Source organism: Anopheles marshallii, chromosome 2, assembly GCF_943734725.1.
Source record: "Anopheles marshallii chromosome 2, idAnoMarsDA_429_01, whole genome shotgun sequence".
NCBI lineage: Eukaryota > Metazoa > Arthropoda > Insecta > Diptera > Culicidae > Anopheles > Anopheles marshallii.
The window spans coordinates 40,120,224-40,145,926 of record NC_071326.1 but is presented as its reverse complement, the minus strand read 5'-3'; the positions used below and the strand labels follow the sequence as shown (position 1 = coordinate 40,145,926).

The following is a 25,703-nucleotide window of genomic DNA, read 5'->3' as shown; positions in this document are numbered from 1 at the left end:
TGTCCATAAACGATGACCATTATTTGTGTCGATTGCTGCAAGCCGCACACTGCGCACGTTTTTATATGGTAATCGTTTATCGGGAAGAATGAGAATAACGAACAAAAAACAATCACACAACTTGCAAACAGGAGGAAAGCAAACGGTACAACGCACACGTCACCGGTATGATTGATTAGTTGGTTGGTTGGCAATTTAAAGCTATTTTCCAGCTCGATCGGTAAACGATTCATCGATCGCTGGTTTGGTGGGTCGATGATCTTCTGCCCAGGGTTGATAGATGAATGTGGACGATCTATAAATCTTAATAAGCTTTTAAAAATTTTCATTTTTCCATTTCTATTTTTATAGACAAAGGAATTTAAAATATCATTCAAAAGTTGTCAAAGTGTCAAGCACTTATTGAGAACTATACTGTAGGTCAGTTGTGAATCTCTTAAAAATTGATAAAAAAATTCAATTATTATCAGAATAAGTGTCATATTATTAAGATATCTGATAACTCATGTTACATAGCTCAGATCTTAAGACAGTCAAATCTATCAAACAATCAACCAAAAATCGATCAGTGAATTGAAATCAGACTGTATCATTCTAAAGGTTCGTCAGCAGCGAACAGGATGAAACTATTTCCTTTCTTTGAATATTTTTTTTTATGAATTACCATGAACATATGCAAAATTAATCTGTTCATTGAGAAATTTTTAAAGAATTTACTTTCGGGTTAACCAATTATCGATCATTGTATGTCAAAGATATCACCTAAACTGCTTTAAACAAGCAAGAAAAAAGCTTTATTTTGACCTTTATCGACCAGCTGAATTAAATTTGTATTTGGAAAATTAATCTTCAGCTTTAACTCCACGACTAAGTTAGCTTACCGTGCTGTTTGGAATGATAGCCCAGGTTAAGCCTACAAATCACAAAATACTTACAGAAAAAAACTAGTTGAAGGCCTTTATAATCTTAAAAATATAAAACTGAACTCCATTTAATATTCACGCGACAAAACGTTTACAAAAAAACGGACTTAAGTCATCATAGACCCCATTGGTTTTCATGAATTTCCCGTCGCAGACGGCGGTAGCTTTTCCCCTACAACAGCTGCTAGGAGGATATCGTCTCGCAGTAATTAATATACCGCTTAAAGCTGCCCTTTTTATCTGCTCTTTTTGGTCCTGCTTCTGTGGTTTAACGATGCACAAATTTATGCAAAAAGTGTTCCACTAATGCTAGGTTAACTTGACACAGTGCGGGCAGGTGCACGCCCGGACATCGTGCAGGTGTGACAAAACAAAGAAAAAGCATACAAAAAGAAACAATTACCGTAACACAGCGAAGAGCATGGTTTATAAAAATGAGTGGCAACGGCAAGCAGCATAACGCCATTCGGGGGGACGTTACATTCCATCAGCAGCTTTCGGGGCTTGTTGTAGATTACAATGTGTACGCCGCCCCGTGATGAATAAAGCACGGCCCATGTCCGCTTCCCAGACAACTGCACATGCGCACACCACCGTCCACGAAACTTCGCAATCCGATCCTGATAACCTTCGTGCAGGACCTCTCGTCACCTTTTGCCACCCAGATCAATGTCGCCCTTTGGAAGCAGCATGTCACGCAGGTCACTTCACGTGCCATTCGCGATCGCTGATACCGATAAGGGTAGTGATGGGGCAGATCATCAACAAACCAATCCAGCCGCCCGGGAGTTGAACGCGGAACGATCAACACAAAAATGCCCAACGAATCAGTCAATGTTTTGCCGACCCTTGTCGGGCGGGAGGTTACCGCACACTTGAACCTCGAGCGGAAACAGGACAGCCGCGCAGTAACTCGTCGTCGCCGAACAGAACACCTCATTGGATGTTGTTGACAATTAGTGTGGCACGATGAATGCGACGCCGAGTGCTGTACTTCGCTTTGGGTTGGTCAATCGGGTCGAGGAAATTCCTATGCCATCGGCAACTAAAGCGCTAAGAAGCTAAACAGAAAGTTCCGTCCGGGGCGTACTGATAAGAGAAAAACGCTAACAACAACAACAACAGAAAAAAGACACAAAAGTCCCACATTAACATATACTCTCCCGCAAAATAAACATGCCCGAGGCTAGCTGACCTCACAAGGTTACCAGGCATAACGTACGTACGGTGCATGGATGCGGAATTTCTTCTGTTTCTCACGAAATAAATGCGCAAAGATTGGAAATAATCTCCTTCGCCTTATACAAGTTTGCAGCCCTCTTTTCCGACGGCGGTGTACGATGGCTGGCAGGAGCTACGATGATTCCAAAAGGTGATCTCAATGCGAAAGGCGAAAGGCGAAAGTCCACCAAACCGGACTCAGTCTCATCGGGACTGCACACATCAACACACTCATGACGTTAAGTTAGTGGCCGCCTTGGACGGATTTTGCTAATTGCCCATGCCACTGCCGCGCCGCAAACGCATCCGTATGGCAAAGAGGAAACGCGCGGAAGTGGCGGCAAAAAATGGAAAGTTGTGAAAAGCCCTATTTGTTGTGTTGAGTCTTATCAGCCAGACGTTATTTTTTTTTTATTCAAACCTCACTTCCGGTCGTTTGCGTAAGTTACTACACACAGTCACTTTGGGTGACTCATTGATAATGTTTACAGACCGAGTCGCCGGTGACAACCATTCTTATGATAATTCTTTGAAAAATGAACAAAACCAAAAATTTACGATTTCCTAATCCATTCAATAAATATTTATTTTTATCAGCTAGCAAATGTCAGCGAACTACTACCAAATCCTATCTAGACCAATCAAGGAAAAAAACCGAATATCCGAAATCGGAAACATTCATCGTCTCAGAACTTATGGCTTTTGTCCAGTGACGTTTCAAAGATAAGGTTGATACGCAGAAGCGTTTGAATTCCTTTACGATTTATTTGGACGAAGTACTAGAAAGAATGGTTTGACAGCTAGTTTTACAGACCCTCCAAAGCAACAGGTCAAAAAAGGGGGAAACAGTGTCTCACGGCCCTTAACCATGTTGCCAAAATTGAGCAACATCGTGACTCACGAACGATTATTCTAATTTAAATTATTAAATTCTGACACAGTTGCTTCTCACTATTATACATAGTTGTTCTTCTCTACCTTCAAAATGGCTCTTCAGTGCAAGCTTTCATATCCATTTCCACATAAGTCACACGTCCCCAAAATGCTGACAGGAAAACTATTAAAGCTTAAAGGGAAAATATCGATTTTTCTCTGGCCCCAACGACCACTACGATGTCGACCTATGGAGCAGATTATCTTCAGAAGTGTTCCGAGACTGAAAGTTGCCCAATATAGACATGATTCTTGTGGGAAAACTTCAGATTAAACATATGCATTTACTTTTCGTGCAGCTCCATTAATCTTTGCGAGAAAAAAAATCCCAACAAAGCGCCTTTTTGTTAGACCGCCAGATTGTTTTGTTGACATTGTTGTATAACCTCACTAAGCATCTTCAATCCCAATTTCATAAGGCATGTGGTAAAGGAACATAAACCCCGTTTTTACTCCTTTGGCCGCGACGGTCGTTGCGTGTATCATGAAATACTCTGTAACCGATCCAATGAGGCACGTGTAAAATATGGATCGATCGATAGCGCCACCTTCACACCCTCCTCTCGTCCACCCTCTCTCTCCCTCTCTCCCACCACCCTGCTGATTCAATCACAATTCTCACGCCGCGGGGATGGGGGGTGGTGTATCGGTTTGATGGATGAAACCTCCAACCTCGCTGAAAACCCTGCACCCCACACTCCACTCCATCGTCGTCCACATCGCGATGACGGCAACGACGACAACGATGGCGAAAGCGTAGGAAAGGGTTGGCTTTGCTTCACCGTGTTTCGCACCGGTTTGACAAGAAACCGGCTCGATCCGGTCGCTGCTGGGTATGTGTGTGTGTGTGTGCTATGGGAGTTTATGCAGTGAACGTGGAAGTGGATTTCCCCACACCGCAGCACCGCAGCAAAACATCCAATCTAGGCGACAACGCTGGCCGTCTACTGGCCGCCCGCCCGTTGCCGGACTAGAAATGGTATTAGTTCACGGCCACGCGGTTTGTGTACACGGTACGACGATAACGGAGCGGAGGCTAATAGCCTACCGACCCCGCCATTTGCCACTGGCGATGGGAGCGGGTGCTCGTGAAAATTTTCGGTTGCCAGAACAACGGCCCGTTGATAAGGAGCATGGGAACCGGCAAACAGGGTGGTGCCACGCTGGGAGCACCAAACGCTCCGGGTGCCACCTGAGAAAATAGGCGGTTTGGGGTTGAAATGCCGGAATTCATTGGTGCGTTATCGTGATCCCTTGCCTTGCTCTTCCCCTGGTAGCGGTGCCCCCCGGACTTGAATATTACTTCACCTCAAGTTCGAACAACGATAAGCCAATGCAGATGAGACGGTTTTATTTAAGAAAGAAATAAAGATAGCGAGTTTGGTTGGAATACGCGCCAAAGAAACATTCACTTTTCGATCTCTTTCGTCTACATTATTTTCAACAATAAGTATCACCCTGTGATATCAAATGTAATTAATTTAAGGTTGTGTAAATAATGATTAACACTTCTTGAATTTCTATTCTTGATGCAGTTGAAAGAAAAAACGAACAGACTAATAAAATAAAACTAAAAATGACATACCAATGTCATCCTGATTCCTTGGTACCGAAGGTTGTTAATTTGAGCTGTTTTTTTTTAAATTCACTGCTTAATTAACTACTACACTAGTACTGTTTCTTTAGTGTCAAAGCTAAGGGCTCTTCACATCACTTTTCCGATCAATAACAAATTGTCCGTCACACAAACCACACTGAACATCCCTTCGCAGGTATATCCTCACTCACACGAAGCGGCATCACCCACACAAACGAAACTGTTCCAAATATCTGGATTCGACAGCAACGGCACAAGCGTAACTGACACGTAACAGCCGTAAAAAGTAGCTCCCAAATCATCCCCGACCTATTCGCGTGCTTCACCGCAACACTGTTTCGCACCCCACAGTTGGCCAGGAGATACTGAAGCGCCATCGGCTTTCGGCGATGTCCTAAGCATCCGCCATTCGATGAATAATGCTGTGTTGTGCGGCTCGTCACACGGTAACAGCGTGAAGTCGTGTGGGTGTCAGCATCATGGGCCCGGGCCCGGACCGTAGCACAACGGTTCGGCACACATTCAGGGAAACGTACGCACACACGCGCAACGTCGTCGTGGTTGCGAATAATATTGCACACCCCGCACTGGGACGGTTTGTTATCACATCTTCCACACACAGGCGCACACACTTGCGTAGAGGAATTGGAGGGGTGGTGTGCGGTGGGTGGTTTATTACAAACATGGTTATTATCACTACCGGTAAATCTTGGTGCAAACCGGACATCAAAGGAAAAGTTTCAACAGTCCTATCAGCCACGATTGAATGATTAACAGCATTAGCAGAATTAGCGAGCATTTTGCTTCGTTGGTTGAACATTATTCATAAAATATTACTTCTTAATATCAAAGTGTAATTGTATGATTCCATTTAACAATAACTAGAAAAACACATATAAAAAAGAATGAAGCAAAATACTGTCAAGTGGAGCATATCGATCCATTTTGCAAATGTTGTGCAAAATAAGGAAAGATAAACAGACCACGACAGCAACGACAAAAAAAGTCGCACACCTGCACTTGCCGCGTTAGAAAGGTCATATGTTCCGTGCCAATTGATGAGTCACGTTCAACCGCGGACCTGCTGCAGTGCAGCGCAGCTTATCGTACACCCCAAGGGGGAGGAAATGAGTGGTTGTCTTCCATTTCTTTTCTTAACTTCCACAACCTTCTAATCATGCAGCTCGCACCACAGCACCGTATCTCGCATCATTTAACGCACGGGGAACTTTTTTTTTTTGCTTATTTCACCCAAACATTGCTTGGCTTCCACCCGCTAGCGCCCCTCTGCCTCAACAAAACTCACCCTCTTCCACGTACACTAAAGAAAAAAAAAGCATACTGGATTTCGACTCGCTTCTAATCACACACTCGACCAGCTTGACTTCATCTTCCACCGCCTCAAGTCAACCAGCCTCCGTGGCGACCGCCCAAGAGCGCAGTTCGGCCGATTCCAACCCAAACCGGATCGTTTGCCTGTAAAACCGAACACAACAACTCACTGGGGATGGTATCTTCTACGCGCGAAGTGCCGCTAATTGACAGTGCAAATTGACAACAACCCCTCCCTGCCGGTGTTCGGGGGGCTAAAGCCCACGTACGGAGGTGCAATCCAGCACACAATGAACGAGACTCATCTTTCTCAGCTTCCGATTTTTTTTTTTGAAGCTGATCACGCGTAAAGTGGCAAAGCCGCTAATGAGCGCGGTCCGGCGGAATAGGCGGGTTTGAAAGATGTGAAAATTTACAACCTACCGTACCGCACCACCAGGCGAGCTAAAAGTCATGCAAATTTAAGCAAACTTTCAACTACGTCAAGCGGTAAAGCGTTCGGTAATCCGTCAGCAAGGACCTCCATCCATGGACGTTATTTTCTTCGTTTCTTCGTTCTCGCCAGATTATTAGAGTAATGTCCAAAAAATGAAAATAATCGTACTTTTATTGCTTGTTCCGAAACAACCCCCGACCCTCAGTGTCATCGAACAGTGCAGCGTCATGTGAACAGCTCACCTGTATCTCAAGGAAACAGTGAAATGGATAAAAAAAAATATTAACACAAAAAACCTTCTAATGAGTTGTAAAAATAGAACTGAAGTGTTTTTGTTTGCAAGTTTTTTTTTTTGTTGCTTGTCCACTGATTATAAACACTTCTGCGTAGCATGTGCGCACAAAAACCCACGTAAATCTATTCAAAGATATGGCAAAACGCATGTAAGCACGGGCATATTGATTTGACCCCAAAAATAAACTACTTCTGCACTGTCAGAGGACCGTAATGACTCAGTAAATTCCCGATCAATGGTTTTTGATGCAATTATTTATAGCCAAATGTTGCCCGAAAAAGCAAGAAACAAACAGACTCAATGACTAATCACTACCGATCCAAGGCTGTTTTCATGAACTGCTGTCTGCACATTGAACGACTGTGCCCGACCAATAAGGCATACTTTGCAGCTCACATCGTCTTGAATAAAAATACGAAGCAAACATAATAGCAAACATTTTTGCCATAAACTCAACAAACTGCGCGATAGGAGTGGTACGTTTGTTCAAATCTTCAGCTATTGTGCTTGACCGGCAGAGCGAAAACCCTAGCAAATGTAGCACTAATAAATAAACTCACAAAAACACGTAACGTTTGCTTACTGGTTTTTCCCAACTGCACTTCAACAACCTAACAAATTAACAAACAAACAGTTGATAATAAATTGTACACTGAGCAGACCACAGTCTGATCAAACAAGCGTTAACTGTAAAATACACCTCATTATTCAGCAATTTTTTAGTGGAAATGAAAAGATTATTCGTCCGTTGCCTAGGTTTAACACCACCAAAATCAATGTTAAATCAGAACGAGTGTTTTGAAATTCAATAGTTATCACTTTCATCAGCACATCAGAACGCGCCATAGACGTGCCAAACTCCAATAAATTAGTCACGTCATGAAAACAACACCCGACGACCCAAGCAATAGCATTTGTGTATGTGGAGTTACGATAGACTGGTCCATCTCTTTTTAAAGTTGAAGATTCTGGATCTCTATAAAGCTTGAGAAAAAAGGGAATTGATTCGTCAGACATCATGAAACATTTGAGACAAACACGTCAGTCTCTTCTTGGCTTAAGAACTACCGGGATCTTTCTTGCCTTATAACGCCTTCTTCTTCTTTAGCGGTACAAGAACCTCAAGAGGGTTAGGCTTTATCTCAAGATCTCTGGCTTTCTTTGACTTTATTTACCCGATAGTTAGTCCCGCGTACGGATGTTTCATCCGGAAAGGATTTTGAACCGGTCCTGTCGTGTGCAGACTGGCGCCGCTATCAATACACCACCGGGCCACCCCTCTTATAACGCCTTAGTATACCTATTTATATCTCGCAATAGTCGGATAGAGTATAATCTTTGTCTGCCATGAACTGCATCTTTCAGAAGAGTACAGAATACATAATTGATAAACGACATCATTCAAATTTGAGATAATTTTAATCTCTCCTGTACTTGACCTAGACTTTTTATAATCCTCAAGAAATACGTAACTATAGCCCCAAAAAGTTTATCTTCTTCAAATGCGGATTCATCAAATAGACACAGTTTTCCGATGCCTGGAAACCTATTCCCCGGATAAATCTAGTTCCAGTTGCTATACTTACGATGAACGATTGCCACTGATTAAGAAGATACTGGTGACATGCCTTGCATGCCTGCACCAGGCCTTTTGGATCTTTTGGACGCGATCGGGCCGGTCTGTGGTGGAAAAAACAACGGAAAAGCAAAATCATTACTGCTGTGTCCCACCAAGGCATGGCTCTCGTTTGTAAACTCTTACCTAGCGTGCGTTTCGTCGAATATCGGAAAATACGGCTTTTCCTGGTCCTTCACGTCCTTCGGTTTGACGGTCGCGATTTCCATCAAACTGCCCCGCCTTTGTTCATCACCGCACACATAGCACACCTCCGTCATTGAGTTCTTGTCCGGCATCGAGAGATCGAGAATGTCTGTGCCTGTGCTGCCGGTGCTACCATTGCTATTGCTGCCGCTTCCACGCAAACTGTTCTCGTCAGCCAGTCCCATTGGAAGCAAACCACCCACGGAGGACGCACTAACGCCCGCACCGCCACCAACACTGCCCGTGACCGAATTCCGCAGATCTAGCGCACCTTCTTCCTCTAGCCGAAGATGGTGCTGCTGTTGCTGTTGCTGCTGTTGCTGCAGCTGGGTCGAATGGGAGGAGGCGGACGACGACGACGGTGGACCAGCCGTACCGAGATGCTGATGGTTTCTGTGGTGTGGTTCCGATCCCGCATTATTGTAGTTGACCATTTTGAGCTTGTGATGCGCAAAGGACGACATCTTCCGGCCGTCGAGGCGCAAGTTCGAACCGGCAGGCGACGGCACTGGTGACGGATTGTCGTGCGTGCTTGGCCGCGGTGTGGTTGACTTCTCGTTCCGGCTCGAGGGACGTGAGGTCGGTGCCTGTTGCGATTGGACGGTGATGTTGGTCGCATTTGTTCCAGCTTGCTGACTGGCGAGATGATTTTCGAGGAACCGCTTCGCGGGATGATACGGTGGTGCAGTGGCAGTGTTAGTGCCACCTCCATCACCCTTCGAATGGGGTGAATCGTTCCTCTGTGGTGGTGCCCCGCGTAGGGGACTTTCGTTGCGCGGCTGCGTTGGTAGCGGGTAGGGACCTGAGAGTAGCCCTGATGGCTGTGAGGAACGTGGACTCTCCGACACCACACGACCACCGGCAGATTGCGGTGGTAAACCACCTACGTAGCCACCCGGTGGAGGGGGACCACCACCCAGATGATCCGCGCTCAGTCCCAGCACCTGCGCCGCATACTCGCCCTGGCTGTTCATCTCGGCACCGATGTAGTTTTTGTCATCTGTGCGCTTTAACCAGTACAGCCGCTGGGACAGTGGTTTGCCCTCGCGTTCGTGGTAATCCCACTGCTGGGCAAAGGTCGTGAAGCACAGGTAACATGACCTAACCCCCACCTTGGCCGGTGACCAAGCAGGTACGCCCGCGGGTGGCGTGTGCGATTCCAGCAGCGGAAAGTGTGGCTCGTTCGGGTTGTCCGGGTTCTGACGTACCCGCAGGTAGTATTTGTCCTGAGCGCCCTGCGCACCGCACACGTAACAAATGTTGGCCGGATCGTCCATCGAGACGACCGAGGGCGAACGGGAACCCACCGATGGGTGGTGTGGGTGGTAGGCGGCAGCTGACACGGGTGTGCTGTGCTGTGACACTACCGGCAACAGATGTGCCGGATGCGACGGTGCCGATTGCCCATGCTGCAGATGCTGCTGGTGCGGATGATACGGATGGGCGGATGAGGAGTTTGGAACCGGCTGGTGCTGTTGAGGCAGTTGCTGCTGATGCTGCTGGTGGTGTTGATGGTGCGGCGGTGGTGGCGGGGGCTCCGGTTGCGCTAGGGAGCCCCCACGTAATTCGTTTTTGATGTATGCCTTTGCCTTTTCCATACTAATCTGCAATTATTGGAGAAGGAAGCAGAAAAAAACTGTCTTAGTAATAATAAGGTACAAATATTATTCAATTACTACATGCTGTAGAGTCCAGACTTTTCCTACTTTATGTACTTTATATCCTTTATCTAGTGAATCCAGGACTACTTTAACTTTTAACTTGTATACAACTTCTACGAAACAATTTCAAGAGGTTCATTTAATATGACACAACAATTCGTATTTTAGACAAACGAGTCACTTAATATAGTGTTTCTGAATTCTGAATAAAATTTGAGTCATTTTTGGATTCTTTTCAAATTAAAGTTGTGTTGTGTGTTGTGGTGAGGTTGAGGTATTCTTTTCACTTTTTGGACATTGTGGAATATGTTACAATTCAGTAAAAAACTCTCTTGACTGACACAACTGTCATGTCGAATAGCTTTTCAAAGCGAGTGGCTTAAGTAAGTTTTTTACTTATTAGAACAACTCCAGAAAAGTGTGATGATTCTTCTACATTTCTACCAGTTTAAAGTGGACAAAACAGAAATGGTTTCAATTTTAACCTAAAAAATGCCTGCCACTGCTTAATTTACGTTGCTTCTCGGGCGAATACGTGATCGTCGCCGATCGCCGTACAACAGCATCAGCAAAATCGAGCAAATTAAAGACACCAATATGGAGCGCACAAGTGACATATGTGATGAAATCCATGTGTGAGCGAACAAGTTGTTCCCATAAGCCAATGGCGATGAAAAATATTTGGACCTTGGCAATCGCACCATGACATGCAGAACATCACGATTCCGGAAGATGTCCGTAGGTTTTTGTCGGATCTTCACTCTGTTCCAGTGTTTACCACCTTTCTGACTGCCGTGAAATGGAGGACACACTCCGAAAACCACGCACCATTGGGTCAAGGGTTAGTAGAAAGGTTATCAAGAGGACCGACTACTTTTGACCATGGGAGCTGATCCGTGCAGCATTCCGCTCCATATCAGCACACCAACGAGCTCAAAAGGTTTGACCCCACCATGCTAAAGCACACACATACACACGCACACGCACACCCACCCGGCCGGCAAAAATTGAAGCCGCCCGAAAAAAGGTTATCAGCGTTCGACGCGCGCCATTGGCATCGTTTTTAATCTACCGCAGGAGGGAAAAGCCAGAGCGCGCGGCTGGCTGTTGATCGTTTCGTGCCCCCAACCACCTACTCGAGTTGAGCAGACACATATAGACACATTCGTGGAGTGACCTATGATCGGATTCTTCGTCTTGCCACTCTTGGTGTATCGAAATGATTCTCGCTCATCTAGAATTGCAGGGGTTTTCCGGCAATCGGATCGGTTTTGTATTGGGCAAATTCTGTCTGACGAATTGCTCGACATCTCCAAATATATCTTTGTACGAACCAATTGAGTCGTATGTTTCTGGTTTTGTACATAAAATACCAACCAAAAAACACGTAATACAAACAGAAACAACATCAGAAAACCCTGTCGATCGCACCCGCGCTAAGGAAATGTGAGTAAATCACGCAGAAAGCGCACCACGATGATTGACGCGGCATTCGATTTAAATGTTAGATTGGAACGGACTTCTTCAAGTTTACGCTCTCGCTCGCTCACTCTCTCTTTCTGGCTATTTTGTGCTAAAAAAAACACTCTTTTCAACTATCCCAACATACTACACCCGCCTGATCCTCATCCCACCGGGATCGCGGTGAATCCGTGCGAAACGCAAAGTTTATAACGAGATTCCGCGACGCGAACCAGAGCCACGCCGCGAACTTGTGTGCTAATGAACTGTGAGGTCATTCGGAGAGTCTGCATGTGTTTGTTTGTTTGTTTGTTTGTTTTGCAACGTTTGCTTTCTGTCCCTTGCTGTGTTGCGCTGTTTGGCATCGGTTTTGGCCGTTTGTTTGTTTTTGTTGTGTCTTGTGGGATGGGAGGACCCTTTTTTTTTGCGTCGCTTTTATGCCAAATACAAACTCGTTCATGTTTCCATTATTTTTTTGTTTTGTTTTGTTTTGCGCTAAACACAGATGGTCATTATTTTGGTGCTCAAGGACTCCTCAAAACGTTACAAAACAATATGACAATCTGATGCTGGTTAACGAGTAAACAAATTTTTATCACGTACTACGTGTAAAATTTGTTATGCAATCAGAAATACACAAATCACAAACGAAGTAAATGCTTCCTTTATTGTTTCATTCATTCAAACAATACCACTTTCTGAACAGTGCAATTGGCTGTACGGAAAGTGAATGAAAAAAAGGCATGGGAAAACTCGTCTTCATGTCTCACTGGCACAAGTTTAACTTGCTAGCTGTACACAACAACATACATTACTTTGCCAACCAGGCAACGCCGAAAGATCGCACAAGGTATGCGATATTTGTGTACGCCCGGTCGAGGTGGATGAATGAAATTCAGATTGCACAGCTCACGGCAACTGCAGACAGCGGCGTACAGCGGCAAGGCAATGCTAAATGTGAAATGAGTTGTAACGCGATGGGTTGCCAGAAACGATGTAGTTCGCGACTCCGACACTAGCGCCTCTCCCTGGCTAGGGAATGTTTAAATAGACCCGGGCCAAGCATCAAACAGCGTCAGACAAGGGGAGAGGAAAGGAAATGCATTGCTCGCATTTTAAATTCCTTCCAATCGATTATACTATTTCATTTCCACCAAATGAATCGGGGTCTCATCATCACGCAACGATGACGTGCGAAGTTTTTTTCCCTTCCTCCAGATGCAGTTACGTATTATTGCAACACCATGTAACGACTTTGTAAAGTATGGCATAATTTCCTGATCTAGCTCAGGAAATGTTTTGCCTCGTGGGAGTTTGGATTAAAATATTTAACAAATCATGCAAAATCATTGCTATTTGCATCGTTACATAGGCCAAAATTAATCAATTGTACAATAAACACTATATTGGTCTGCTGTTGCTGAACGATTCAGCTTCGTAATTTATTTTAAACGACGGTTAAAGTGTGCACAGGAATATTATATAACTATTATTGCCATTAAACAATTGTCTGGAAACCCCTGTAAATTTCTTCTTCTCTATCGACAACACATCTTCAAGAGGTCTAAGGCCTGCTATGTCTGGCTTTCTTTGGCTTTATTTACCCATAGATGGATAGTCAGTCCTGCGTACGGAGGATTGGTCCGGGTGGGATTTTGATCCGATCCGTTCGTGTGAAGCCCGGCGCCACTACCATCATACCACCGGACCGCCCCATAAAAAACCCTGTAAACAACAACTAATATTCGTAGTCTTATCCGTCCGCAAACATCTCAATGTAGCATTATCAAGAAATTGTACAACAAATTTCGCTTGTTTACATGTAAAAAAATGGAAAAACAATCCTTTCCATCAACCAATCAACCTTCGGAGAAAAAAAAACTGCAAACATCTCTTTCGTCCACGTTCATCTCCCATAGAAACCAACCTTAAAACTTTGGGGTGCGGTAGTTATTATGGAGAGCAATTTGGTTTTTTCCTTCGGGCGCCGAATGGGATGTTGCTCGGCAACGATATCCTCGTGGGCCTCAATCATAGACCTTCACATTTCAAACGCACCCACACAATCCCTTTGTCGGCCCCTTTGTAGTATCGGGTTCATGCAAACAATCGTAAATAGCAAAAGTCTCTCCCCCTACTCACGCACGTTTATCCTCACATATTTCGCATTCCATCATCCAGTGTTTTTCGTATTGCGATGTCTTTCAACAATAAAGTGATCGACAGCTACGACTTGTAGGTGTCCGTTTTCAGGTCGGTCATAGCGCTTTACTAGTCTTTAATGTCCCTTTTGTGGACGGCGGCTAGGCCTATCACTTCACACATTTCATATAACAAATTTAAGATCTTTCCTTACGGGATGTAAATCTTGCCTTCCCCAAAAGGGTTGTAGTGCATGAAGTAGTACAAATTCGTAGTAAAACTTCTTCTTAAGACCATTACAACCTCAGCAGACTCCTAGCCTATCAAAAGCTACACATACAACCTGTTTCAACAGAAAAAGTTTTACAGTATCGCCTGCTTACAAACATCGACTAAATATCACCGATTTATGAACCAACTTTTGCAGGAACACATTCAGCCGTAAATGAATAATAAATTGAATGTTAAACCCCTTTAAAATTCATTCCAACCGAAGAATATTGTCTCCTTATTTCCTTTGGCCCACAAGAAATGGTTGGAACTCTCACTCGGCTCCGGCCACATGTTCTAGCCTCAGGCAAAACACGAACCAATTTAAGCTACATCCAACTACGCCATATGGGAAGGGAAGTAGGAGGCCGGCCATTTCCATTTAAATGTACACATCGTGAAATGATAAGTTCATGAAAATATCAATCACATAGCTACAAATAAAAATTTGAGTACATGAGCACTCAAATCAATTTTCCCAAATATTAAAGAAAAAATAAGCTTCAATAGGAAGTGTTTCAACACATTTTTTATTTAATGGAAATTATTCTTGTAAGTTCATGGTCCAGAAGGTAAAATAGCGCAACGTTAGTGCTTATGCTATTGAAGCACATTTGGCTTCTTACACTCGCACTGATGACTCTTTACTTCCTGTTCCTCATATCCGTTGTTTGTTTTGTTCAATTTCCTATTACAGGGTTTTTTAGATGACAGAACAACGCAAGCACATATCATAACAAGCGCAGCACATGACATTGTAACGGTCTCAGAAGACAGCACAATCCCAGCAGGCATACTTCTATGCAAGCACATGATATCACAATGCCAGCGCACCTTACCGCAAAACTCGTATGACCGTATCGTCCAAGTTCAATCCGAGCAGTATAAACGGGCTCTGAGAAGGATTTTTACAATCAAACGATGTTTGTTTTGAACCGAAAAAATATGTATTGCATTTATCGAATTAAATAAGCATTATTACATGAAAAATACAGTAAATGTTACTAACAAACATTCGTCTGGCTATAAGAATCCATCCTAGGACACGTTTATACTCCTCGAATCGTACTTCACTTGCACCATCGTACTGGAGTTGTGGTAAACTGCGCTGCGATTGTGATATCATGTGCTGCACTTGTTGTGATGGTCGCATAACGTAATAATTCCCGAAAGGAGCAGATGGGAATCCTAATATTCTGTCACAGGAGCAACAAAAAACCTATAATTAAGCGCTTTTAAACTGATGTTGAACAATTTTACCATAATTGATGCATAACGTTTACATATCTGTGCAAATTCTTAACGATATGAAATAAAAAAACAATATCAGAAATTGAATTCAATGACAGATATTGAAAAGCCCTGCCAGATATTAAATATGTAGGCTATTCCTTGAAGACTATTTCACTGAGCTTATTAATGATTTTTATTTAATAAAACGAAAATGCTATGTTTCAAGAGAAATTGCCGTGCTTTTCCAGTCCTCCCCTCCTTCTCCGTGCCACCACAATGTCTCTGCAATTGCTTGGAGTTTTACGTTCCCTTACGCTGTTGTTTTGTATTTCGCATATTTTATGATGACGCCGGCATATCTTAAGTGTGCGGGGCTCCATGTATGTCTGTGAACGCATGAAATGGTCACATCACACTTAGAGCCTTTCCCATTTCAACAACCCTTGCTGCTGCAGCGTTCACCATACGGAGGGTGAACAAAAAAAAATGCATAATTGGATGAGTAAACGAGTTACACACAATGTCGAACACAACGGAACGCGATCTCTAGGAGTCAAACGGGTCCCTGCAGAAATATCCCCATTTTTCACCAGTTTTCTCCACCATCGCTGACTGCGGCAACCTCTTTACCCCCAACCACCATCCCCCGGCAAAAGCTTTTATGTGTCACCCTGTGTTTGGTTCCCTTCCGTGCCTTTTGCTACAGAATAACAACCGACGGACACTTGGGCAATATAAATTGAGTTACGGGAAAAGTTTGCTTGTTTTACACAAGGCCATCGGCAGAGCAGTGGAAATGGCCGATGAATTGGAGCCACACAGGCATCGGAGCGGGCGGGAAGAATTGAACGCCACCAGGCCCGAACGAGGGGGGAAAAAGTACACAATTCGCTCTCACTGGCGAAGAATATCAAACAATGTAATATGGAAATGGGGGTTACGCTTTCCCAGCTGTAGTATGCTTTCCTTCTGCGCGCTTGTCGCATTCATCCGACTCGACGTCAAGCGGAAAACCCAACCGTCAGTCACACACAATGGAAAGAAGGGCTTCAATGCGCGCTGGAAATGGCTTTAAAACTGTGTTTATGCTGTTTTTAGATTTTCAATAAATTGAAATTGTTTGCCTTGCTGAATGGTGGCGGTGGCCTCGTCTGCTTCGTACGAATCGCAGTCGATTAAGGCCGCTTGATGAGCCGCTAAATCAGCTAAATCTAATCGTTTGCTAATCGAAACACTCAACCACAACTCCGATCACACATTTTTCTTGAGTTTTTTAGCAGTTCTTTCTATCTCGTTTTCTATATTAACAGTTTCCCAATGGAAAAAAGGATTGCAATTTAAGCTAGCCCAAGAATTCTGATATTAAACTCGGGTTCGCCGCCAAGAGCGTCAGTTACTTAACAAACATTTCGTGTCACGTTACTCTTGTTTCATACATTCAGCATGATCTGCTGCGAATTCGTAAACAGAGACATGAAGCCGATATAACTGTAGTATTTTTTCTTCCACATGCTATTCGCACATTTCCCCTTACTTTGCAAGTTTTAGAAAGGAACGCAAAAAAAAACAACACAAGCATAAATGTCTATTATTCATTACATTTCTCGCTGACACTAACGAAAAGGAGCCCGGTCGCTTCGAGTGCATGGGAGCGCTGCTGCTGGGTCAAAAGAGGCCGTGCCGGGCTAAGCGGTGACCGTAAAGGGGACTACCGGGAGCAACTTGGGTAGAATTTCAACAGTACTTTGCAAAAAAAAAAGGGAAAATGTCCAACCCGAGTAAGCAAGAAATTGAAGAAGCTGAAAAAAAAGTCCCCACGCAACACATCCCTTTACCCTCAATCTACCCCTAGCTACACACGCGCGCGCGTTACGAAACGCAAAACGAAGAAGCCGAAAGCGATTAGCGTAAAAGCGCAAGCACCACACGCAGCAAAACATGATAAGCGGACAAGCCATGCACATACACATCGTGGCCTGCATTCTGCCACCCCTTTTTGGGGACGGGGTGGGGGGGGCACAAGAGACGCAAGGCGAAGCAATGATGAAACCGTGCAAATATGGTGTAATGGGGCTGGGGAGTACATAAATTGGAAGCGTGGAAACGATTTTAACCCCATGACCAACCGGCCCTCCTGCCCGTCTATAGCTCTCCGGTGGGGTCCGGTATGCTATCACCCCAATTGTGAAGGGTTGCACCCCCGAAGGGACGACCGCACGATCAAACGAGGCGGCCACGAGAGTTGCGGTCGTTGCCGCAGGAATGGGACGGACAATAATAAACATGCTCATCTCTTTCGCCGACCCAACAACACGCCGTACTGCTCGTTCCCGAATGCTTATGAAGAACGATCGCGAGTTGTTCCTTGACTTGCGTACATTTTGCTTGCTACCTTTCCCTTAAATTCTCCCTCTTTTTTCCCAAGCAACAAATCGCCACAATCGTCACGGTGAGTGAGAGAGAGTAGGAGATAAAGGAAAACACAAGAGAAAAAAAACAATCAGCCTCAAGGAAAAGCTCACTGACCCCCGTGTGTGTGTGTGTGTGCTTGGGAAAAGGGTTATAACCAATAAAAGAACATAACAGAAATAAACGAGAGAAATGGGGATATGGATCCAGCCACCATCTTTAGCCAGGCCGAGATGTTGCACTACGCCAAACAGCCATTCCCGTTTTCATCACCCGGCGCTCAACGTGAGCCGGCTAGAACCGTGGTAAACACCCGGCACCGGGCGTTTGTGTGTGTGCCCACACTACGAAAGGGGTCTCCGATAGAGGAGGAAACACCTCGCGAACGGTGCGAGCTGCGTATTGTAAGGCTGATGGAGTAGCACCAGTGGTAATCGCGTTGGTTCCGCTCTGCGGTCATCCCGATTTAGCTCCACTTTATCCAAGTGCCTGCCTTTATGAGTGTGTGTGTGTGTGTGTGTGAGTGGAAATGTGAACAAAATGTTAAATTTATTCCCTTTCCCTCCCAACGTGAGAAGGCCAATGTTTTAGCGCGGTTCAATTTGCGAACCAGGATGAGCAACATCACTCATCTAGAGGTGAGCGAGCGTACGAAAACCCTCCCCAGACGGGTGGCCCCCCCATCTTGGGTGGTTCGGGGCGATTAAGGTGAGGAAATTGTTTGCAAATTTATTGGAACACATTTGCGAAATGTGAACCAAAGAGAAGGGGCCTCCCGGCCGCTGGGTGGGGGTGGTGGGGGGGGGGAGATGATGCAAAATGATTTGTTGCATACGTCGTACACCACATGTATGGTCTATTCGACCTCACCCAGCAGTCGTGGCCGTGTTTGTATCAATGTAACCAATGTTGAGGAATTGTTTCACGGACGGATTGAAACACTTTGCGTTTGGATGGGCTACACCGTCCACCGAACGATTAAACGATCATTAGTTTACGTGAGTGTGGTTTTTCCTTGGATTGATAGTCCGATTAAGTAAACTATGGGTCTTGATCGGTTTAGAAAGACGAACACGTACATGCCGCACGCCACAAAATGGTCTCCCACCGATGATCGATACATTTCCTAAAAAAACCCCGTCCGGCGGAAAGCAAACACAGCACTTCACGGCGATACACAATGCCGCCGATTCTTCTAACATATATGCTTCCCCACCCTGCTTCCCATCTCCCGTCGACACAGCCCTGGGACGCGTTCAATCATCAATATTTACCTGTCCTCAATTCGTTTATATTTGCGCAGCGGCCCGTCACGCATACAGCTTCAAGAGGTACAACACAACGGTAAAGAAAACGCCATTTACTGACGGGAGGGGACTGTATCGCAGAGGACAGCTGATACCTTCTGTGGGGGTATATCTGGTGAATGGTAACAACGGATATCGATTGGGAACCAATATTTAATAACAACACGAATAACCACTCGGAAGACATACTGGATCTAAAACGAATGTTGGTGCCGTGACCAGGATATTCCTGGCGTCCATGAACCAAGTGCTGGCAAGACAAACCAAATTAGCTGCGGAAAATAAGTTTAGAATATTTTCTTCCCTAATATTGGGGTAGATCATCCCAAAAATTAGAAAGCTTAAGCTTTAAGCCTGTATCTGCCAAATAATCCAGGTACCGGGCTGTATCATTCTGTACAGATTCGTAAAGGACATAGCATTTTGACATAAAGAATGACACAAGGGATCATTTTTGTAAACTACAATTTGAGGATAATCGATTTAAGTTTAGATAATTAATTTTAAACTCAATTCATTTGAAATAATATACAAGTCTGATTATTAAAATAATCTTTTTTTAGTTGTTTTCGTTTAAAAAAATTTGTTTACCTTTTTCGCACACGGGAAACATGGCCTAACCTGGTTCAGACCAGCTAGCAAAATTCTTTGTTTTGACATTTGTCGAGTTTGGGTTTTGGGTACTTGGGTACTTTCATTGAGAAACCAATCTAATCCTTCTTTCCTAGGCTTAACTTGGCTTGCCATTTGTATGGCGAGCTGTAAGCGGATAAGCCTGGAAACGTCAAAACGCATACAAAAAAACTGGCTTAGACCGTGATCTACAACATTGATGTCAAAGTTTCGATTAGCTGTGCAACAAGTGTCAAAAACAGCACAATTTTCGAACAGTGCTTTGTTTTTTCTGCACTTGCTAGCAATGCAAAAGAACTTTTTGTTAAAAGGATAACCACAAATTGTGTTTTTTACAAATTCATTAGAAAATAAATAGATTTTACTGCAGAATAATCTTCATAACGGGTACGAGAGACTTCACTGTGCTTGGGTTCATTACATTGTTTTCTACCTAAAGTCATCATAGACTTCGTTGTTTTATGGCGGAATAAATGTTGGTGCCGTGACTAGGATACACTACTGAAGTTTGATATCGAAAAATGAGGAGCAAAACGGCTTGGAAAATGGCCATTGGAAAATGTTTCTTACAATAAATATCAGAGTACAAGAGTGCCCTAAAGCCCTATGACACACCCTACTTAGGTTTAATCCTCGACTGGATCGTACCCCCATTTGAGTGTTATGGAGCAACATGGATGACAAATTATCGACCACATAGCATACCAATATCAATTGTAAAGCAAAAAAAGCAGAAAATAATAAAAAATATCTTAAACGTTATTTCCAAATCTGATCTGAAGTCGAGTGACGCTGAATCGATACACATCCAAAAACGAGCGATTTTTTTATGACACATCCACAAATACAGCTAAGCACGCCCCTCACAGCGCGGCACAATCCAAAAACAGTAATAAAATTCCAAATGAAAAAAAAAAAAATCTCGACCGAAACGGCCCACAAAGAAGTAACAATCATGTTCCAGCTCACTTCACGATCGGATTCGCGCTGAACGCTCTGTGATCATCAACTCTCTTCCGCGATCACGGCGGATCATACGGTGGCTGTGTATCGACATCCGTACCGACGTTTAGCTCAATGCGGGGATTTTCTCTTTTGCATCATCTTCTCGCGATTTGCCACATCGCAGGGAGCCAATCATCCCTCCGCGGAACCCTATCGCTACTTGGAATAGGGAAAGCATGATCTCTGACGTCCTAACAGCATCATCAGTGGGATGAATGCCAACCACTGGCGTCCGAGCATCCCTTTTTTGGTTCCCTATCATTCTCGCATTCATTCTCTCTCTCCTTCATCCCTTGTTTGTTCCAAACCATCGTAAAGGGTCAATTACAGGGGGGTAAAAAGCCCGGCTGCTCCTAGCGCTAGAGCTCCCTTTTCAGAAGTTTTACATTCGTTTGAAGGGACCCCGGGTGTCAGCTTTCCATACGCTCTAGGGACCCTTGCCGAGGCTTCACGAACCATCATTCTCGTGGTTGTAAAATAGATAAAAGCGGCGGAGAGTCTTAGCAATTTTATATTCTTCAATTCAACACGTATCTTTTCGGTGCTATGAAACCGCTTCTTCTCGCTACTAATGATCTTCTCGTCCATTCCACCAAGTCAGGCACCTCAGTTCAGGCCAGCGGAATGAAACGAATGAAAGGGTGGAGATCGATTTCAATCCGATCATGACTCTCCAAACCATAGCGAGTCAATTTTTTCGACGCGAAGCGAAGGAGGGGTTGATGAAGATGAATAATCGGCGCTTAGACGATACTGCCGCTTGGACTGCATTTGGTGTGCCTTAAGGAAATTTACCTCACCTCCGTTCCTCTTCTTTGTCTAGCAATCATCGCACGTTGCCGGTGCTTCACGGCAGCAGTTGCGCTGGAAAACGGTACCATAAATGATGGAAACGGGAAAAACAACAAAAAACGCCACTTGCGGAGCAGGGCAGAATCTGTTTATTAATAAGCATTAAATACTTCGCTTCGTTCCTTTTCTTCACTCTGAAAGACGATGCTCGCAAAACAATAGCTTAGAGACAGAGCGGAGAGTGTGCGATTCGGGCGGGGGATGCAGATACAGCATACCGATACACACACACACACACCAAAGCGGAAACCCCACCAGTTCCCATCATCCGTTTCCCTTCCGCCATCTTTACTGCATTATTCAACGGTGGTTCATCCCGTGCACTGGGTGTGTACGTCTGCGACAATCAGCAAATCGGAAGGTAAGACATCGCGCAACATAATGAAGCAGGTATTTTGCTCCAGCACCCCCCGCGGATAATCTCGCTCCAAACTTCAGCCACCCACTCGTACGCGATGCATCACTTACGATTGCCACTCACCCGGCCACGGGCGGTGTACCCTGGATGCCCCTCAATAAATCAACCACAGACGTCATAAAGCGCCAAAGAGTAGGAAACGGGCCCCAAAGGGCTGTATCGAACGATGGCCCCGGGATGAGGGCTTGGATGTGCGCACATGTTCTTCGCCAGCACTCCATCGAGGGGGGAGAGGGAAGTAATCGACAGGTACGACCGCGACATAGAATGAATGAAGATGCAAGGGGCTAGAAAAAACGATTCTAAGCGAAGCGAAAAACACTCTCCTGTTAGTAGAGGCCTTCCCACACATCAACAGCCGGTAGAAGTTCGCCACAGCATCTTGGCATCTTGGGAGCCGAAAGTCGCTGACGGTGGTCTTTGTTGCCTACGCTACGATTTTTCATTAAAAAGAAAGGGGCCCCGTGTGGGCTCTAAGTACACACGGGAAGGAGCAGTCGCAATTTCTGTTCAGTCTTGCAAAAGTTACTCAGTACAAATGGTTACTGGACTAAAATCGGTATCTATAATAACAAGGCAACTGAAGGCCAGTACGGCAAATATTGACGAAGAAGGTTGGTAAGGAGTTTTTAAGTGAAATACGAAAATTTTATAGATATTTCACAACATTACATAAATGGCAAGGCAACTTATTTTTTATCTACCATCAAATTTGGTCAATTACTCCTCAATGTGTGAAGAATGAGGATCTTCACAGACACTCTCATTAACCAAAGTAAAACGGGAAAGCAGACGCCATTAACAATTGGTGACTCTTTGTCAATCATTTCAAAATCCCATGCTAAGAGACGCTCCGTTAGTTTTTTATGCAACTGTTCTTTTCAAGTAGTCTAAAGGAACTTGGCCTTTTTATTGAAATAGTCTTCAATAATTTCAGCTCCTAGTTCTAGGTGATTCTATCTAGTTGTACAAGATTTCCTCCAAATCCTATCAGCAATTGAATTTCCCTTTCGAAATCTTCTCTTTCTTCTTCTTATTCTTCTTTATCGGTTCAACAATCTCTTTCTTTGACTATGTTTACCCGTACCTGGATAGTCTGCCCTGCGTACACGGAGGGTTAGTCCGGATGGGATTTTGAACCGGTCCTGTCGTGTGAAGACCGGTGCCGCCAGCAATAAACCACCGAGCCGCACCCATCTCTTTCTTACTTACTCTATTGCTTTTGAATAGCTCACTTACTTAGACCTCTTTTTATACTATTTATGAAATAGACCGAACTCGGAGGCAGAATTTAGCGTCGTAAGATATCTATATTCAGACTGTATAGTGCAAATATTCAAACTTATTTTTACCGAATAAGTACTGACAAAATTCTATTGAGATATTGGGGTGTTTTCCACACTCTAGGGACTGAGGAATGGTTCTAGTGTCTCAGAGCTATCGCAACGAATTCGACTATGGTTCTACGGACGGATAGTGAAAGAGCAATCTTAAATTCTTAAAATTAAGGACCAGGACCGTTTGCCAACGTCCATACATTGGTTGCAATTCGTTTCGAATCTCCATGGTTTATACAATAGATGTTTAGCAATATGAAGAACCGGATCCGGAAAGAACTCTCTCTCTCTCTTTCTCATTTATAACAACCTCGTTTGCAATAACACCCCTCAAGGCTCTCGTGCCTTCCAAGCACAAACTCTCCTTCATTTTTTCGCCTGAAGACGCCTGAACACCTTACCATTTCAACCAAATAGCAAACCCGTTGTTTAAAATCACCTACACCGCTTGATGCATACTTTAGAAAGCACGGCCCATAATGTGCAATAATAGCATCTTCCCCTACCAGTCACTTATCAACTAAACACCATGATTTCCATCGCGGACGTTGATGAGGTATGTGTGAGCGTGCACTTTTCGATATTGATTAGTGCTTCGATAGCGAATCAGCTCCACTTCCTACCGTTGTAGCCTCCATGTTGTAACTACAACAAAGTTGCGTTCTGCTGTCGAAAATAACTGCTAAATGCGGAACGCAACATGAAGGGAGGATGCTCCCTCACTTTAGGTGGATAGCTCTGACTCAACGTACATACAAAGTGTTGACGCATTCGCTAAACCTTTCGGGGTAAGCGTGGAAGGATGTGGCTGTTGATTTAGAATTTAAAATCGAGCAAAACTCTATGATGCAGGCAGAGAAGCTCACACCGTCACTCACTCCTTCATGGAAATGATTCTTCTCGAGCCTCTCCCAGCACCAATTTCACGTAAACCATACACGTGAGCGCAGTTAGGCCGAAAACAACATGCATTAATGTGTTGGTTTGCATAGTAAATGCCATTTCAACTATTTGAAGCGAACCATTTACATCTTCCTATTTATCGATTTGCATAAAACAGCGAACAAGACATCCGATTTGTGTGTCTGCTTCCAGGACAGCACGTGTTTAGTTTGAGCGAAAAAAAAACGCAATTCGCCACGTGGTTGTGGATTTTGCCAAGAAAAGGATCTGGCTTTTACAGTGCCCATGTCGGTACACGAGTTTCTGCATGTGTGTGAGGAAGATGTGGCTGGCCAAAACCACGTGCCCGGTCAATTATTGATAAAAATCGACATAATCACGCTAATACCACGGTATTTCCTGTCAACGATTTTAGGAAATGGCATAAAGAAGGAGTTGTTCATTGTACTGGAGGTCCCCGAGTGTAGTGGATCATGGAGCTTAGGGGAGATCTGACGGTCTAATTTGAATTCCTTTTTCCTTCGAATTTCTTAATAAATTACTACTCATAATGAAGTTTTGGATTGCGGGCGACCTTAAGAAGGACAGCATTATCCGAAATTTAAACAAATATCTTCTTTGTCTTCTTGGCGTAACGTCCTACTAGGTGGTGTTTGTCATTTTTAGCTTACTAGACTTGCTCAGTTAGGACTGGGTACTGGGGAGGCCCGATGGCATGATGGTAGTGGGACCGGTCTTTACGCGAACGGACCGGACCAAAATTCCATCCGGACCACAATCCCTTCTTTCCAGCTTCTTTTACCCATTGTTATATGTAAATAAGTAATATTTTTTAAGAAAGAAAATGACGAATATTTTTTTTTTTAATTTTGAAACTAGCAATATGCAACATAAATTTAGTAGAAAATTATTTGTTTTGCTGCTCACTTTCTGTAACACTGCTCTGCTGTGCAGCTTTTGCTTGAGCTTATGAATGTCAATCTGCCCACACTTGCAATCCCACCGTGGTGTGATTATGGCTAACGAACAAAAACAATGTGGCAAAACAATGCCTCGTCGATCCGGGGAGAGGAGATCATCAGCAGGACGGATTATGGAGCAAACCAACTCATCCCCAACCCAACCCCAAAAGCGAAAATAATTTCCCTATGCTTACTTTGTTGCTATCCTAACGCTGTAGAGTGCGGCCGTTTTCGAAAGGTGGCGTCTCCAGCAAAGCAGTACCAGCACCACCAACACCCGGGGTACCGGACGAAATGCGCGGTTCGGTTCCGGGTTTTGGGGGAGGAAATGGTTTAGCACTTCCTGCTGCCGGTGTTGATCGTTGCCTGGAGCTGCTACTGCTGCTGCCGCTGCTACTGTGTGAGTATGTTCGATGTTCCTTTCCCGTACACCCGTGTGTCTCCGTGAATCGTGCAGTTGCTGCTGCTGGTGTTGTGTGCGAAACAGCGGTTCACCTTAATCATACACACCCGCCCACGGATACACAAAGAGCCCGTTCTCCTCGGCTCCC

At 44.4% G+C, this 25,703-nt stretch overlaps 1 protein-coding gene across 1 annotated transcript in view; it reads right to left on the bottom strand.

The window, feature by feature from the left end:
- Nucleotides 1-25,396, bottom strand: part of LOC128710002 (uncharacterized) — a 77,071-nt gene extending 51,675 nt beyond the window's left edge. The window contains exons 1-3 of the mRNA XM_053805042.1: nt 25,347-25,396; nt 8,500-10,163; nt 8,324-8,417 (exon numbers count right to left, since the gene is read on the bottom strand). Coding sequence (XP_053661017.1) covers nt 8,324-8,417; nt 8,500-10,157 — 1,752 coding nt within the window. The 5' untranslated portion in view covers nt 10,158-10,163; nt 25,347-25,396. The remainder of the gene's footprint in view (nt 1-8,323; nt 8,418-8,499; nt 10,164-25,346) is intronic.
- Between the last annotated feature and the right edge of the window lie 307 nt (nt 25,397-25,703).